At 43.5% G+C, this 17,652-nt stretch overlaps 1 protein-coding gene across 1 annotated transcript; it reads left to right on the top strand.

Moving 5' to 3' along the window:
- Positions 1-10,660: 10,660 nt before the first annotated feature.
- On the top strand, positions 10,661-16,770 carry LOC309526209 (vomeronasal type-2 receptor 26-like; the record flags this gene model as incomplete). The annotated part of the gene is made up of 6 exons (XM_082212123.1): positions 10,661-10,827; positions 12,088-12,379; positions 13,261-14,055; positions 14,744-14,974; positions 15,509-15,635; positions 15,872-16,770. The coding sequence occupies 6 exons, from the start codon at positions 10,661-10,663 to the stop codon at positions 16,768-16,770; spliced, it is 2,511 nt and encodes an 836-aa protein (XP_082068249.1).
- Between the last annotated feature and the right edge of the window lie 882 nt (positions 16,771-17,652).

Below are 17,652 nucleotides of genomic sequence, written 5' to 3'. Positions count from 1 at the left end.
TTATCCTTCCATGAAAAAAGGTCTCATGGATATTGTAGCCCAGAGTGATGTTGGGCAAGAGCCTGGGATCCTGGTTGATCTCTTGAATGGCAAAGAAGAAAGACAGGGGCAGCCAGTACCTTGTTCTTCCTTTCCTGCAAAAATGCACATATCAGATCCTATCCTCCAGCATTCAGTGAATATACCACTTCCAACTCTTGCTTTTTTTGGACAAGCTTCTAAGGATAATATAAAGTCCTGGATCCAATTTCTAGAATTTAATCATGCCAACACTAATCCAGATTCAGAAGTTTTCACCAATCCCCACTTTATGATGCTTGATTGGTGGGAAAGCCTTGTTCAATCACTACCCATTATCCCTTGGAAAACAAAACTAAAGTAGAGGGATTTTTTCATGATGGAATTAGACATGCAGAGTTGCAGATAGGTAGCCGTGTTGGTCTGCCATAGTCAAAATAAAATAAATCCTTCCAGTAGCACCTTAAAGACCAACTAAGTTAGTTCTTGGTATGAGCTTTCGTGTGCATCTGTGTATCTGAAGAAGTGTGCATGCACACGAAAGCTCATACCAAGAACTAACTTAGTTGGTCTTTAAGGTGCTACTGGAAGGATTTTTTTTATTTAGACATGCAGAGACTTTCTAAGAACCATAGGAGATAAAAGGGTTTTAGGAAAAGAGGGTACCTTCTCTCATATGTGGTGGTCTGGTTGGGTGGTAAAAGCTTACTGTGAAATAATATAGAATGAGTTAAAGAAAATGTTTTAAAAAACCTTTGTTAAAAAACCAGAAGCTTTTCCGTTTGGTATAATAGGTGAAGAGATACTGTAAGTAAGAAGATAAAAGACTCTTTATGTCTGCAAGGACGGCAGCAAGAATGCTTCTAGCCCATAGATGGAAGGGGAGAGACGTGCTGACCAGAGAAGAATGCCATACTAAATTGATGGAGTACGCAGAAATGGCGAGACTGATGGGAAAGATCAGAAAGCAGGAAGATCAAGTATTTCTTAAAAGAATGGAATAAATTTTCAATAAAATTCAAAGACCACTGCAAGCAGTTAAAATCATTGGCAGGGATACAATGACACTGGTAATGTGAAACGAACTTTGGTAACTATGGATACATAACAGATAGATAATGGTAAAAGAGGCAGAAAGAGATAAAAGAATACATTTACTTTGACTATGGAACCCATGGGAGGAGGGACGAAGGTTTGAAAGAACCTTTTATTTTAATGTTTTGAAATGTTGTAAGTTAAAATGTATAAAATTATGTAAAACCAATAAAAATTCATTTTAAAAAGGAAAGGATTTTTAAAAGACTTATTAAATGACATGGAACATCTATTGCTCTCTCTTCCTCCCCTTGTGCTCTTGATGTTCTCTGGGGGGTCCTCTGAGTGTGTGGTTCTCTTCACGTGATTTGAAATCAGTGATAGCAACTGTTTATGCTGTAAATCCTAGGGTTCATCACAGCTTTAGACACAACTAATGCCACACTAGAATTTCTAGGTTGATAAAACAAAAACATTAAGTTTTAAAAATCAAAAATGAAAAGAAAAGTCACTTGTGTCTGTGTCTGAGTGATGTCCTATCACAGCAGCCTTGTCTTCTTAGCATTCATATTGTTGCTTAAGATGCACCCAAGTTTTCTTCAGTGAAAATTCCTGGAATTTTGCTACATTTTTTTGAACAAATTGTTTATTTCTATATATATATATATATATATATATATATATATATATATATATATATATATGAGAGGTTTAGTAGAAGTTTGACAGCATTAGCCCTCTGACTGATCCTGCTCCACCATTCATTTTTGGAGGTAGGGACCCAGGTCGTTCAACATCCCCTTTGAAATCCAAGAGCTCTCTGACCCTTTCCTCAAACTGTTTCCAGAACTACAATTTGCAGTTTCCTGACAGAAATTCTGTTGGTGGAGGAGCAGGAAATTCAGCTCCTTCCCCTTTGACAGGAGCCCATCTATGGACAGATCTCTGCTTAGCAAAAGTAGCAGAGGTGGGCAAGTCTGCCAGAGAAATGAAGGTGACCTTTCCGTAGTTTCCCCATTTCCATGGTTTCCTAGTTTTACTTTGCAGTGTCATAAGATTGGAGGGTTCCTTTGGAACATATCTTTTGAAACCTTCCCTACCTGTGGTTTGTTGCTGGATGCAAATAATCAGTACAAATGCGCAATAGAAAGTAAATAGAAAAATAATCAGACTGAATGCTCAGTATAGAGGAAATCTGGAAGATATTTACAATGGTTTCCTTCAGATATTTCAGGCTACCATGTTCCTGAAGTTTGTAGTAGATTTGGTCGCAATTTAGGGTTATGGACAGTGAAGAGCAGCAATGCAGAAGGTGCCCTGGCCTTTTCCACTTAGAATCATAGAATCATAGAGTTGGAAGAGACCACAAGGGCCATCGAGTCCAACCCCCTGCCAAGCAGGAAACACCATCAGAGCACTCCTGACATATGCTTGTCAAGCCTCTGCTTAAAGACCTCCAAAGTAGGAGACTCCACCACACTCCTTGGCAGCAAATTCCACTGTCGAACAGCTCTTACTGTCAGGAAGTTCTTCCTAATGTTTAGGTGGAATCTTCTTTCTTGTAGTTTGGATCCATTGCTCCGTGTCCGCTTCTCTGGAGCAGCAGAAAAGAACCTTTCTCCCTCCTCTATATGACATCCTTTTATATATTTGAACATGGCTATCATATCACCCCTTAACCTCCTCTTCTCCAGGCTAAACATGCCCAGCTCCCTTAGCCGTTCCTCATAAGGCATTGTTTCCAGGCCTTTGACCATTTTGGTTGCCCTCCTCTGGACACGTTCCAGTTTGTCAGTGTCCTTCTTGAATTGTGGTGCCCAGAACTGGACTTGCGAAGCCAAGAATGAAGCCCTTTAGCCACAGGCCTCTGAGTAGGAGAGAGCCTGGGGATTGGGACTCATGCATTTGGTAGCAAAAGGAACATCTCTAACCCCATTCCATAAAATGACTTACAGTTTAAAGCTGGTAGAAGGAGACTCCTTGAAAGCGTGCGGAATAAATATAGCCATTGTGGCAGAGATGACCCCACCAATGAGGTGGTCGCCTGGTCTGGAATAACTGAATGGGTCTAGCTCATCTCTCTCCAGAGTCAAGGGGCATTTCACCTTCACTCCACATTCCACATAAGGCAGAAGCAGCAGCAACAGCGGCAGCAGCAGTAGCAATCCCATTCTGGAACAGCTCCCTTCCTTGTGACTGCTCATCTCAGAGAATTACTTGATGAAGCCAAACTCTTTTGCTTTCCTAATGTGGATGGAGCTTCAGATTTGAAGGGAATAGAAGTCAACCTCACACCTTCATCGTCCAATTCACCTGACCTAAATTCCTACCCAAACTCTCATTGGAACAAAAAGGCATTTATACCCCCAGTCTTTTCCAAATGCAAGATGTTGCCTCATATTCTCATGTTTACTTCAGTGTACTCAACTGCGATTTGTGGAGAAGTCTCTGGAGCTCAGTTGAGAAGATAGAAGAAAATCACTATGATTTTGATAATTACAAAGGAAAGAAGCAGCAGCTCTACAACATCCTAAACAATTTATGAATATTCATGTGCAGGGGTAGTAGTTGGTGGGGAAAACATGTTTGTGAAAACTCTCAGATCTAGCTCACAATTCTGAGATGCCAGACCCTCCTAACTTGAACTGCTAGTCACTTTGGGGCAGGCCAGGCCTAACTGCCTTACACTTGACATGTTCTTGGAAGGAGGGCTGCCCACTCACAGGGAAGCTGGGGAAAAAAATTCATTGCATTTCAGTATGTCTTCTGAGCAGACAAGACAATGCTCCCATAACTTCACTTCCTTATTCTCACTCAGCTGAGCAGCTCTCCTCCGTGTAAATACTACCTGAGAAGCAGCTCATCAAAGGCAAGGAGGAGGAGGAGGAGGAGAGAGGGGTGTGGCTGGTTAAAGGAACCCCCTTCAGGAGTGCTGAATTAATTTTGTATTCCAAACATGACTGAAAGTGAAGCATGATATGGGGAATGTCACACTCCAAGTCTGTGCTCTGGAAAGGAAATGTGGAAACCAACACAAAGAACTTTTTTTTACAAGTAAAAAATTATCACATTACCAAATACATAACCATATAAAGAGATTTCTCTGAATCTTGAGACTCCCCCCCAACCCCTACATGGGTCCTATGGTCAACATTTACAGCTGCATATTATTCCATAATCTACCTTTTCTATCCTTCCATATTATCCATAGTGGTTGTTACAAGTCTGATTAAAATCCTGCTCCAACGCAAAAAAACCTTTTATTATTAACAAGGGAATGTATATCACTTCTCCAGTGCAAGATTTGCATGTTTATTGCATTTCTATACTAGTTCTCTGTCAAGGCAACCATCATTAAAACACTAAAAGAAATTCTTGACATAAGAGGCTTATCCATACTTATATTTGCCCCACACTTTCTAGGCACACGTCTGTCCTTTGAAGCAGGAGGAGGTCTGCATTGAATGACTGCTGAAATATCTAGTCACCTGAGATTTATGGTTGACTGGATTCACCTTGAATTGTGTATTGTGACCTGTCTACCCCACCATCAGATAACTCTAACACCCCCACAAAAAGGTTTTGAGTCTCAAACTTCCATATGGGTCCTGAAAGGGTGCGGAGAAAAAATCCTTTCCCTCCGAATCATGGATGATGGAATTGGATCATGGAAAGGTTACAATACATCCCAAAACACAACAACAACAACAATTTATACCACGCCCTGGCTGGGTTTCCCTAGCCACTCTGGGCAGCTCCCAACAGAATATTATTATTATTAATAAAAGAGCAATAAAACATCAAACATTTAAAACTTCCCGATACAGGGCTGCTTTCAGATGTCTTCTAAAAGTCATATAGCTGTTTATTTCCTTGACATCTGATGGGAGGGCTTTCCACAGGGTGGACACCACGACTGAGAAGGCCCTTGGAGCTGGACACCAGTGTCCAGGCTGAACAATGAGGGTGGAGATGTACCTTCAAGTATACTGGGCTGAGGCCATTTATTCATCATAGGGACCCCTCAGGTTACTACGGTCCCATCGACGACAGACATGAAACCTGTTGCTTAGGACCAAGGCAATAGACTGCGCTCATAGAGAAGTTACATGACACCCCAAAAATATTTCGTTTCACTGGGCCTTTATATCGAAAATGCATTTCAGGGCCCACATGTAAGGTTAGGAGGAAGCCCAAACCCATTACTTCAGATCAGTTATGATGAGTCACTTAAATGCATCACAACCCACCAAAACCAACCTTTACGTTAAACGAGATCTTGAATCAAAATGTGGGCACAGGGAGTGCATGAAAGATCAGTGAAAATCAAAACCCATTCTTTGTGTTCAGGATTAATGCAATGGTCACACAGAATGGTCACTACCAGCACAAGGTGATTGTGCCTCTATATGGAAAGGGAAGTAGAAGGGGCCACACAGAAGGCCAGGGAAACTCTGAACTTTATGATCAAGAACAATGAGAGGATGACATAGATGTATCGCACAACCTACCCCAAACACAATCTTCGCATTCATTGGACTGTTAAACAAAATAGGATTTCAGGGGTCACATGCGATGTTGGGGAAAATGTTAATCCGTTACTTAGGATTGCAGGGTTATCATAGAATAATAGAATTATAGAATTGGAAGGGACCCCAAGGAGCATCTAGTCCAACCCCCTGCAATGAAGGAATTTTAGCTAAAGCATCCATGAAAGGTGGCCACCCAACCTCTGCTTATAAACACCCAAGGAAGGAGAGGCCACAACCTCCTGAGGGAGAATGTTCCAGTTGCTTAGAGTGGCCACAATCTGACCCCCCAAATGTTTGTTGTGAGACTCTGACATAGTCAATTTGGGGAATCCTATAGATAAACATGATCCAAAGTGTGGGCAGGGCTTCCAGTGAAAATGAAGACAGGAACCAGTCACTCTCATTTGTGGTGTAGGGTGTGTATTCTATTCTTCTTACCAGCTGAAACTGTTTGGGCCAATTTGCAAGAAAGGTCTTAGAGGAAAAGTCATGACTTCTGTGCCACAGAACCTGGGCTTGTAGTAGAGAAAACCTAGATAAAACTTAGATAAAGGCTCGAGGGGAATCAGAAGGAGAATAAAGAAAATTTCTTGAAACAATAGACTTTGTTATTACATCAACAGAGAAGAGACATATGTAGATGTTCTAACAAATTTGACTCACCCAGAAACAACTGAAGAGGTATATTAAAAACTCAATGGCTGGCCCTCAGGTGCTGTTACAATCTCATGATTAACCCAAGCCCTGAGAATTGGACAAGAAAAGTGGTCCATAGCACAGGGTATATTTTATGCAAGAAACTTTTCAAGCACAGTGTAATAAATTACCTCACTTTAGCCTTTATTGTAATGTTTGGCTGATTTGTCTTTGTCTAAATCCCTGGTGATTTGGCAAGAATAAGAATAATTATAAGGGGGAGATGCATCACCTGAGTCTCTGTGTGGCTCAAGGGACAGGTGCAGACCTGGAGGAAAACATGAGAACAAGAATGCACAGAAATGGCTCCTTGGTTTTTACATGGGTCAGCTTGGGGTGTGTGTGTCAAAGGTCAGCTTGACCTTTAAATGACATACTATTTTAATGTTCCATAAATGGCAGCATAGTGTGAACCTTGTTTTCCATATCAGAATCATAGTGCTTTATTCTCCCCAGAACTCAAGTGGTATTTTTAATAATTGTCCAAACCTCTGAATAAATGGCAGCACAGTGTCATTCATTGCACTGTGCTGGGGCCCTGGGGAGAGAAATCTGGTGCACAGAAGATCCTGCGTCAGAGAAATGCTGACTCAAGATTAAGCCAGTAGTTCACTTCAAACTAAATAACTTTAACAACAGCAAGAAAATATATGCCTTCCAAAATATCATTAAAAAGCACTGGCAACTAATGCCCCAGTTGTAACACCAACATCCACTTCCTGAACATTCACCCTCCCTTCTCTACAAGTTCAGTTACTCAATGAATCTGGTTCTGCTAACCATAGAATAGATGTAAATCAGATACACTCTCTATTACACTTGCTGCCTTTATATCAGGCACTTACACTGAGCACAGAGGGGTAAAATGTATGCTGGAATTTGTGTTTAGATCACTGAGGAAGAGCCATCTTAGCTGCAGCCTGTTCTATGTGTGCTGGCCGGGGGGGGGGTTAGTTTACAGTGCGGCGAGGTCTGAGTCCGGTCCTGGGTCGAGGGTCTGGAGGCTGTCCGTCAAGGGCAAAGCGGGGTCCAAGGCAAGGAGCTGGGCATGGTCAGGAACTCCGGAAGAGCAGGTCAGGGGGCTGGCAGGAACAGGTTTCCAGCGATGTTGCTCCCGCAACCTGGGACTGGGCTGACTGGCCTTTATCTCCTCTGGGGCCTAGGGCGGTCCCGGCCCACAGGTGACGCGCCTCTCCTGGCCTTAAGGCGAGCACTCCTCCTGGGAGAAACCAGTTCCCTCCGCCTCTCTGCCCTGAGCGTCTGCAGCTCAGGAGAGGCTGGAGGGTTACTAGACCCAGAGGCAGCCTCATCTTCCCGTGACAGGGCTGGGAGAGGAGCACCTGTAGGCAATGGGTCCTCAGTCACCTCCGGAGCCAGAGTGGATTCATCTGGTGTCTGCTCCTGAGGTGGCTCCTGAAGGGCACAGGTGCGGGCCCTTCAGATTCAAGCCCCTGCCCTGCCTCAGCCGGCCCTGGAGGCAGGGACTCCTGTGCAGGCTGGGATTCCCCCGGTTCAGCCTCTGAATCAGATCCCCAGGCCATCACACTTTGGTAGAAATAATGCCAGAATCCCCCTAATTATGCAATCTTTTTGTAAACTGCTTTGAGCAGTATATAAATTTTGTGGAATAATCACTGTAGTTCCAAAGTCGTGAATTTAACCAGAAAACAAACATCATTGTTCTGTTTGGAGACAAGATGTGGCACACAAACACCATTTAGATGGCAATGGCCATCAACTTGGGTGGCGTCCCTCAAATATTTTTATACACACAGTCGAGGCTTGCACACTAGGGAGGTCACAGTAATAATGCAGTAAAAACAATGCAGGAGGCAGCAGGTATGTGTTATAACTGTTGGGAATCAAGCCTTTATCGGGAGAAGCTGGCAACTCTCCCAGGCACCCGGCTTGATCTCCGGTGACCTTCCTGGCTGCATCCCCCAGCAAACACAGGCTAGGTCTCTATAGGCGACCCTTCCCAGCGTGTGAAGAGCACACCCACTCTTTCCTGCTCCCCCGGCAGGGATAAGAGATAGTCAGAAACGTCTATTTACATGGTTTTATTTCTGACTCTTCAGCATTACAGAAAACATGTCTGCTCCCTTCAAACATCGGCAAACAAGTGAGTAAGACTTCCTGTACAATCACAAGAGGAAGGTCTCATATTACACTCTGAGCAAATTCCGGTGAACTGCCCTGTGAACTGACTGGAACGCTGTTTCCCACAGTCAGCTCCATCACATGATATCAACAAGCTAGATGTCTGCAGCTGCGATGAGCTCATATGCTGACATCAACATCATCCTGATCTTTTCCATGTTCACTTTGAACTCGAGCCTCTGGAGGCAACTCAGTGTTATTTCAATGTCTCTCTTCCACTTGTTTCTCACCAGTGTTCATACAAGAATGTCGTCTAAATAAGGATGGACCCATATTCCTTGGGTGTTCACTTTGTGAACACTTTCAGTGCTGAAATGCGGCCAAAAAGCAACACTCGGTACTGCAGGTGGAGGTATCCATAGCAGAACCTGAGGTCCTGCTATGTCTAATCAGTGGAGAGGAGCCATTCAAGCATAAGGGCTGTTGTTCAGTAGCCTTTGGAGAGACCTTTTGTTCATTTCTTGAGTGGGTCACTCATTGCACGCGACTCCATAACTGTACATTATTTAGATGATTATTTATTTATAGGATCACAGAATTGCTAGTGCCAACAGTTAACCGATACCTTCTCTGCCCTAACAAATTATTTGGGTGCCCCATTGACCCTGGAAAAGTCTGAAGGGCCAGCCACTAAACTAACCTTTTTAGGAATAGAATTCTATACAGTTGCCCAGTGCTCCAGGTTGCCAGTAGACAAGCTTTCTGATTTATGTACACTTCATCAGCTCAATGAGCTCATTGGTCATTATGTTTTTGCACTTACGGTCATCTCCCTGGATAGGGCATTTGTTCAATGCCTTTGGGATGCCGTGAAGGGTATAAGAAGCCATATCTATCATGTCCAGGTTAGAAGCTGGTATGCGAGCTGACATGGAAATGTGAATGGCCTTCCTATCTGAATTCATATCTGGAGGCAGGACTTGTTATTGGAACCACAGCTCTAGGTCATGTCTGATGTCTACTGGCCATTGGGGGGGGCAGATGACTCAAAAGTCGTATTTTCAATACAACCTTTTGGTTCCTGGCACCCAGGAATCTTCACTTGGTCGCAAGTGGCCAGTAGCTAAGTGCAAAATGTGCCTGGAGGCTGGCTAATTTTGAACATCGTAACACAAAACAAAGTTTGGACCACGGGACATCCAGAAAGTATGAAGCGATAAGAGCATGAATCACTCCCATGACCCTGAGCCCCCTCTTTCACTTCATGGAGCACACTTGGCTCCTTGGTATACTCCAGAGCTTAGGGTGAGGAAACCAAACTGAGAGACAGCTCAAATGTGAAAGCACGGAGACTCCAGTCAAATTCAACTGAACATGGGTGGAAGGAGGAGGCACCTGTGTAACTGGTTTTGGAAACCACATGTAGGGAAAGTTATGCTGTGCTCATCTCCTGCTTGTGGGCTTCCCTTTGGGGCCACTCGTTGGCCATTGTGATTACAGGATGCTGGACTTGAAGGGTTTTTGGCCTGACCAGCTCTAGGGCTCTTAAGCAGGAAACAAAGATCAGTTGAACTCATCTTTCTCCCTCCTTGATCCATGTCAGTCTATTCAGTAAACATGTTTTTCTCTTGCTCTGCATCTGCTCTTATAAAGTTTCAGAGGAATCCTCTCTTCCCTTTAGACTTCTCCGAACCACTGTGATCGCTTCTGATTATTTACAGAGTCCAAGGGATCCTCACACCCTCTGTCCTCAATTATTGCATTTGGGAACCATCAGGTAAACATCACAATTAAGGGCAGCTGGTGGTTTATTTATTCCACTGTGTCTGTTCCACTTATCCCATGTGCCACAGAGTCCTTGGGGCCAATATATAGGGCAGGTGAAGAGGGGAGCTAAGTTTGTGCGAAGCTTAATCAGAACATAGGAAGCTGCCTTTTTGATCTGTACTATTTGCTGACTGGTAGCAGCTTTCCAGGAAGGGGACATCCTCAGCCATACCTGAAGAGGTGAGTCAGGATTGCACTTCACACCTCCTGGGGCTTAAAACAGATGCTTGTCCATTGAATCTTTGGCCTTTCCCCTCAATCCCCCTTTGACCCTGAGGCCAGAGCCAGACACTTCCCTTTATTTGTAAATTAGCTGCAGCTTCAGATTTCCTAGAATGTGGAGCTTCTTCTGAACCGTGGCAAGTGTGGAAAGGAACAGTCACAAGCAAAGGGTAGCTGAGAGACCCAGAATGATAACACTGTTTCTGCTGATGTCTCTCGTAACCTACGGGATGCAGCAGAGTGAAAAGTGCCTACCGATTGTGATCAGCGATGCACTTTCTGCTGTGAATTTTTACCAGCCAGCAGACCACCTTATTGGTGGAATCATATCTCCAAGATTCTTTGAAAATCAACATTATTTCACCTTTTCCAGCAACCCCTTCAACAGAATTGAGCAGTAAGTAATGATGTATTGATGGGGTGTATTTTTGCTTCCTAGCTACTCTCCAGTTTGCTTGATGTACCTGAGTTAACCCTGTTTTCTGGTAGCCCTGATAAATCACTGGCCCCTCTATTTTGTTGAGGAAACACCTCATTCAGTGGGATTCAATACAATTGGGAAATCTGGCTAGCAATATGTTACACCAATGCAACAAACACCCTCTTTGCTTATAAACCTATAATATGTAACTAGCTGAAGCTGTCGTGGGTCTTTCCTGGGAGTCAAAACAAGAATGTCTGTTGCTTTACTTTACTTAATTTAAATATTTTCTTATGTTTTTTTGCTTGGTGAAAAACAGTGTTTCAAAGCATTTTATAATGCAATTTAAGTAACTGGTTGTAGTTTTGATGTGTGCTGCTCTCCAAAGAATAACTTGTTCTCTGAAGTGTATGAAATGCTGTTAGATGTGTTTGAGCTGCAGGTCTTCTGTGGTAAGCAACATTGGAACTACACAATTATTTCACCCATGCACAACAAAATCAATGGAGCTGCAAATTGGAAACGTCTACTGTGCTTAGTCACATGCAAAGCAGCCTGTGGGCTCAATTTGGCTCCAGAACCATTTTCTCTGGTGCCCAGCACAGCCCAACATAGCTAATACTTCTTGGCTGCTCTGTGGGGCTGCTCTCCCCATAACCCCACTAGAAATATGCAAACCATTATTTGGGAACGTGTTTTGTGAGGCATTGCCTGGGAGGTTGTTTGATACAGTGACAGTTGCTAACCATTGGACCGGGGGGGTGTTGGGGGGGGGGCAAGGTCACCAGACAAGGGGCAGATTTGTGTTCTGGTTTTGCCTCCTTTCTCCTCCTGGAGAGCTGGTGTGGTGTAGTGGTTAAGAGCAGTGGACTCGTAATCTGGTGAACCGAGTTTGATTCCCTGCTCCTCTACATGCAGCTGCTGGGTGATCTTGGGCTAGTCACACTTCTTTGAAGTCTCTCAGCCCCACTCACCTCACAGAGTGTTTGTTGTGGGGGAGGAAGGGAAAGGAGAATGTTAGCCGCTTTGAGACTCCTTAGGGTAGTGATAAAGCGGAATATGAAATTCTTCTTCTCCTTGCAAAGATACTGCATATAAAGATACTGGTACACCTCTGCCTTACTTTCCCCTGTCATCTGGCCTCCTTTCCTGTTTGCTTTGATTAATACAGAAAAAAGAATGTGACTTTCATTTTCACGGAATTGAGAGTAACTGTGTGACACACTATTTTTGCAGCTGGGTGGATGGGAGGAGCGCACATGTTCTTTCATTCGCCCTTGCTGTTCAGGATATCAATGACAATCCCAGGCTCTTACCAAATATCACCCTCGGCTACAGCATATATGATACCTGTTTTCAGGGAGGAATGACTTCTGATGCCCTGATAGACCTGTTTGCTGGTGGGGAAATCAGTATTCCAAACTACAGGTGTGGAAGACAGAAAAAGCTGTTGGCTGTTCTTGAAGGGGGTGAATCCGACATCTCCACACACATTGCAAGCATGTTGGGCATCTACAAGATCCCACAGGTAAGAACTGGGTTCAGGTCCAACACACCAGGCAACATGTGCCACCTAGTCAGACAGCAGGGAAAACTTAGGATGTTGTAATTACAGATAGGTAGCCGTGTTGGTCTGCCATAGTCAAAAGTAAAAAAATTCCTTCCAGTAGCACCTTAAAGACCAACTAAGTTAGTTCTTGGTATGAGCTTTCGTGTGCATGCACACTATCTGAAGAAGTGTGCATGCACACGAAAGCTCATACCAAGAACTAACTTAGTTGGTCTTTAAGGTGCTACTGGAAGGATTTTTTTTATTTTTAGGATGTTGTAACTGATTTTACACCAGTGTTCTGCCCAGACACTGAGGTCCAGTGCTGAGGGCCTTCTGGTGGTTCCCGCACTGCAAGAAGTGAAGTTACAGGCAACCAGGCAGAGAGCCTTCTCAATAGTGGCATGCCCTTCCATCAGATGTCAAAGAAATTAACAACTATCTGACTTTTAGAAGACATCTGAAAGCAGCCCTGTTTAGGGAAACTTTTAATATTTGATATATTATTGTATTGGAAGCTGCCCAGAGCGGCTGGGGAAACCCAGCCAGATGGGCGGGGTATGTATGTATGTATGTATGTATGTATGTATGTATGTATAAATAAATAAATAAATAAATATTATGGCTTTACATTGTACACAGCTTTGAAAAATTGTCTTTCATGAAGTGGAGAGCTGTATTTAGAGACGTAAGTTAAGAATTATAAAAAATGATTAAATTTAAAAGATAATATTATTAAATTTATTTTTAAAAACTCTGTGAGGTTTGCTCCAATTCAATTTGCCCTCCTCTTTCACATAGAAGTATCCACTCTTAGTCCTGAAATACAAACCACCAGTCTCTTTTTCTTTCCTCACCAGCTCAGTTATGGCTTTGTTCTTAATGATAAAGCCCAGTTCCCTTTTGTCTACTGGATGACTCCAAAGCAAGACACTCAGTACCAGGGGGTGGTCCAACTCCTCCTGCATTTCCGGTGGACGTGGGTCGGCCTCTTTGCTCCAGACAATGACAACGGAGAAAGGTCCCTGAGTACCTTGACGTCTCTGATGATCAAAAAGGAAATTTGTATTGCCTTCACAGAAAGAGTTGTACATAAGACTTGGCTCTGGATACCCCATGAACTACCTGCCATGTGGAGAGAAGTCAATGTATTTGTTTACTCTACAGACTCTCAATATGGACTATTTATCATCATAGAAGTGGAATCTTTACTTCAAAGGCTACAAAGTGAGGGGAAAGTCTGGATAATCACAGGTCTTCAGAACAAATTCTCATTATGTGATACTGACTGCTTCCCATTTGTGCATGGCTCTTTGTCCTTTGTAATGAAGACCAAAAAAAGGACGAACAAGGACTATTATGGGCCAGTGACCTCACTTAGTCTAAACTGCTCAGAAGAACTATTTGATTGTTCATATTCAATGCAGGACTTGTCTGTGAGGGGTTTGACAAAATGCAGGGAGCAGGAGAGTCTGAAGTTGCTGCCCCAAGAAGACATTGAGAGAATCCAGTCGCAAGACAGCTACGTCAATTACTTGAGTATCCAAACTGTGGCTCAGGCCTTAAATGCAGCATATTCATCCAGATCAAAGCGGATTTCAATTGTGGGAGGAGAAGGAGGCAAGTTGGAACTTCAAAGGCTAGGGGCATGGCAGGTACCGTATTTTTCTGTGTATAAGACTCCCCCATGTATTAGACGTCCCTATTTTTGGGGACTCTGATTTAAGCAAGTGGGGGAAAGATATCTGTGTATAAGGCGAATCCCGATTTTGAACATTATTTTAGAGTAGAAAAACATAGTCTTATACATTAAAAGTATGGTATGTCCATTCTCTCTTGCAAACTGTAGTCCATTGTCTCTGCTCTGGAATTACCATGGTAGGATCACAGGAATCTGCCTTGCACTGAGCCAGACCATTGGTCTAGTTAGCTTAGTATTGTCTACCTTGACAGAACAGCAGTGGTTCTCCACAGTTTTTGGAAGGGAAACTTTCCAAGCTCTGCCCAGAGATCCAACTGGGGATTGAATCTAGGACCTTCTGGGTGCAAGGAAAATGTTCCACCAACTGGGCCTCTTCCCCCATCATTCTGCATTCAGAGTCAAACATTGCAGCAATGACTTGTGTTGATTTATTTCTACAAATTCTTAAACCACCTTTCTTCATCTCATCACATCACATCAACATGATCCCAGGGTGGCTTCCATAAGAATGCAATGAACATAAATAGGAAAGAATGATAAAATAATCCAATCACATTGTTTTCACCTGCTGGCAGAAATCCATCCAGGGTCCCCATTGTGGTTTTATGTTCTCTTAATGCTGGAGTTTCCTGTTATTCTAGCTTCATCCTTTCTTGAAAGAAGTCTGCTTCTATACTAATAGTTCAGCTGATGGACAGTACTTGGATGAGGATGGGGCAGTGGCCGCCGACTTTAATATCGTGAATTGGGTACAGTTTCCTAACAACTCTCTTGGTAGAGTGAAGATTGGGAGAATAGAGAGAAAGGCATCCTCAAATATGAGGTTCACCATTAATCCAGAAGCAATTGTATGGCCCAATCTATTTAAGAAGGTAGGAGAAATTATATTTGTTATTTGATTCCCTATTACATCTGCTATGCTCTAACAACATTTTGAATAGTACATATAAGGCTTGGACTGCAATCTTATGGTCACTTCGCTGGAGCTAAGTCCTGCTGAGATTAACGGGACCTGCTTTTGAGTAAACATGGATAAAATTTCATCCAAAGGCAAAATGCTACTGACACTTTCTCCTTGGTGCTCAATCTCTCACTGAGAGCCAGTGTGGTGTAGTGGTTAAGAGTGGTAGTCATGTAATCTGGGAAACCGGGTTCGTGTCTCCGCTCCTCCACATGCAGCTGCTGGGTGACCTTGGGCCAGTCACACTTCTCTGAAGTTTCTCAGCCCCACTCACCTCACAGAGTGTTTGTTGTGGGGGAGGAAGGGAAAGGAGAATGTTAGCCGCTTTGAGACTCCTGAAGGGGAGTGAAAGGCGGGATATCAAATCCAAACAACAACTCCTCCTCCTCCTCCTCCTCCTCCTCCTCCTCCTCCTCTTCTTCTTCTTCTTCTTCTTCATGTCTAGATTCTGCCTCGTTCAAGATGCACAGAAAGTTGTCTCCCTGGATATGCCAAAAAGGTTCAAGAAGGGAAGCCGCCGTGCTGCTATGATTGTGCTCCCTGGTCAGAAGGGACCATCACTACTCAGGAAGGTAGGGGAGGATATCAGAGGAAAGGACCTTTGATAGGAGGGCTAATTTCTGAGCTACTCCAAACATGATGCTGCTAATGACACCTCATGAATGAAATACCCTCTCTTTTTCCCAACAAAACCATGTTCTTTCCTGATTTCTCCCATATGCCCACTTTTCCTCAGAATTAAAACAACGTAAGAACACTGTAGGTGTGTGACTGATATTAAGTTACTGAAGTGTGTTTTACTCTGCAGATGCTGATGAATGCACCAATTGTCAGGAAGATCAGCATCCAAGTGAGGACCGAGATCGATGTGTCCCCAAAGTGATCACCTTCCTGTCCTATGAGGAATATTTGGGGAGCCTTCTAGCTTCCCTTTCTCTCTTCTTATCCTTAACCACAGGCTTTGTGTCAGGAATCTTCATTAAATACAAAGAAACTCCCATAGTCAAAGCCAACAACAGGGACCTCTCCTACATCCTCCTCATCTCTCTCCTGCTTTCCTTTTTGTCCTCCTTCCTCTTCCTTGGAAGGCCAAGGAAATCCACCTGCCTTCTTCGACAAACAGCTTTCAGCATCATCTTCTCAGTTGCCATCTCTTCTGTGTTGGCAAAAACCATCACTGTGGTGCTGGCCTTCCTGGCCACAAAACCAGGAAACAGGGTGAAGAGATGGCTGGGGAAGAGTCTGACCAACTCCATTGTAATTGCCTGTTCCATTGTCCAAGTTGCCATCTGCACCATCTGGCTGGGAATCTCTCCTCCCTTCCCAGAGTCTGACATGAGCTCCCAGCCCAGAGAGATCATCCTACAGTGCAATGAAGGGTCTATTGCCATGTTTTATGCTGCCCTAGGATACATGGGCTTCCTGGCCTCCATCTGCTTCACGGTGGCTTTCCTGGCCAGGAAGCTGCCTGGGGCCTTCAATGAAGCCAAGCTGATCACCTTCAGCATGCTGGTCTTTTGCAGTGTTTGGGTCTCCTTTGTGCCCTCCTACCTGAGCACAAAGGGGAAATACATGGTAGCCGTGCAGGTCTTCTCTATCTTGGCTTCCAGTGCTGGGCTTCTGGGCTGCATCTTCTTTCCCAAGTGCTACATAATTGTAGTGAGGCCAGATCTGAACATGAGAGAGCATCTGACAAGAAAAAACTAAACATAACCTTTGACACTTAACTCTAAGGATATCATAGAATAAAGGAAATAGTTAAAAAGTCTGATGGGAATCTACACATTTATGAAGAGTTTGTAGAAGAGAAATGTTTTCCGCTAATGAGTCTTGGTGAGATGCAAAACTGCAACAAGAGAAGTTAGTACATGGAAGGACATTATTGGAAATTTTGGTTTTGTACAGGACAGGACAGTGACATTGATTTTAGGTAGTCAGGGAGGAGATGGGTGGTTTTTTGAGAAGTTAAGTTGTCAGACTCAGACATGAAGAAAGGGGAACTTTACCTCATGTAAGCAGGGCTTTTTTCATCTGGAACTCACAGGAACTCAGTTCTCGCACCTCTCAGGTGGGCACCATTGCTATTCTAAGAAACAGGGTGAGTTCCAGCACCTCTCTTTCTAGAAAAATAGCACTGCATGTAGACATGTCCTAGTATTTATGCTCACCAAAGGGGATGTGAACAATTTGACATCAGAAACAATGATTGGCAAAAGCAAAGGGAAAGTATAGGAGCTGGTGTTTTCATGCCAAGAGGTTGTCTCCTCCTCCGAAATAGCTACATCTGGACAGAACCAGCCTCTCTGAAAATGTATTTGATGTTTTGCATGTGTCAGTTTATATTATCTCTGTTGCTCTTACCTTCAGATTTCTTGTCTATATCAGGGATTCAGATTCCTGAAATAAAATCTCCTTCTATCACCTATTTCTGGTGTCTTCCTGTATGCTCCTAATAGCTGGCAAACCCCTCACCAGTCTACAGCCAGTTTAGAATCTTTATGATCAGTGGAAGAAACTGTTTGCATCCAGAAATCTCAGTTTGATTATGTGCCAACACAAACAACACTTCTTTTTTGCTAGTATGTATGT

Source organism: Podarcis vaucheri (genome assembly GCF_965113315.1).
Source record: "Podarcis vaucheri genome assembly, chromosome: 2".
Lineage (NCBI taxonomy): Eukaryota > Metazoa > Chordata > Lepidosauria > Squamata > Lacertidae > Podarcis > Podarcis vaucheri.
This window is presented reverse-complemented; position numbering and strand designations above follow the sequence as displayed.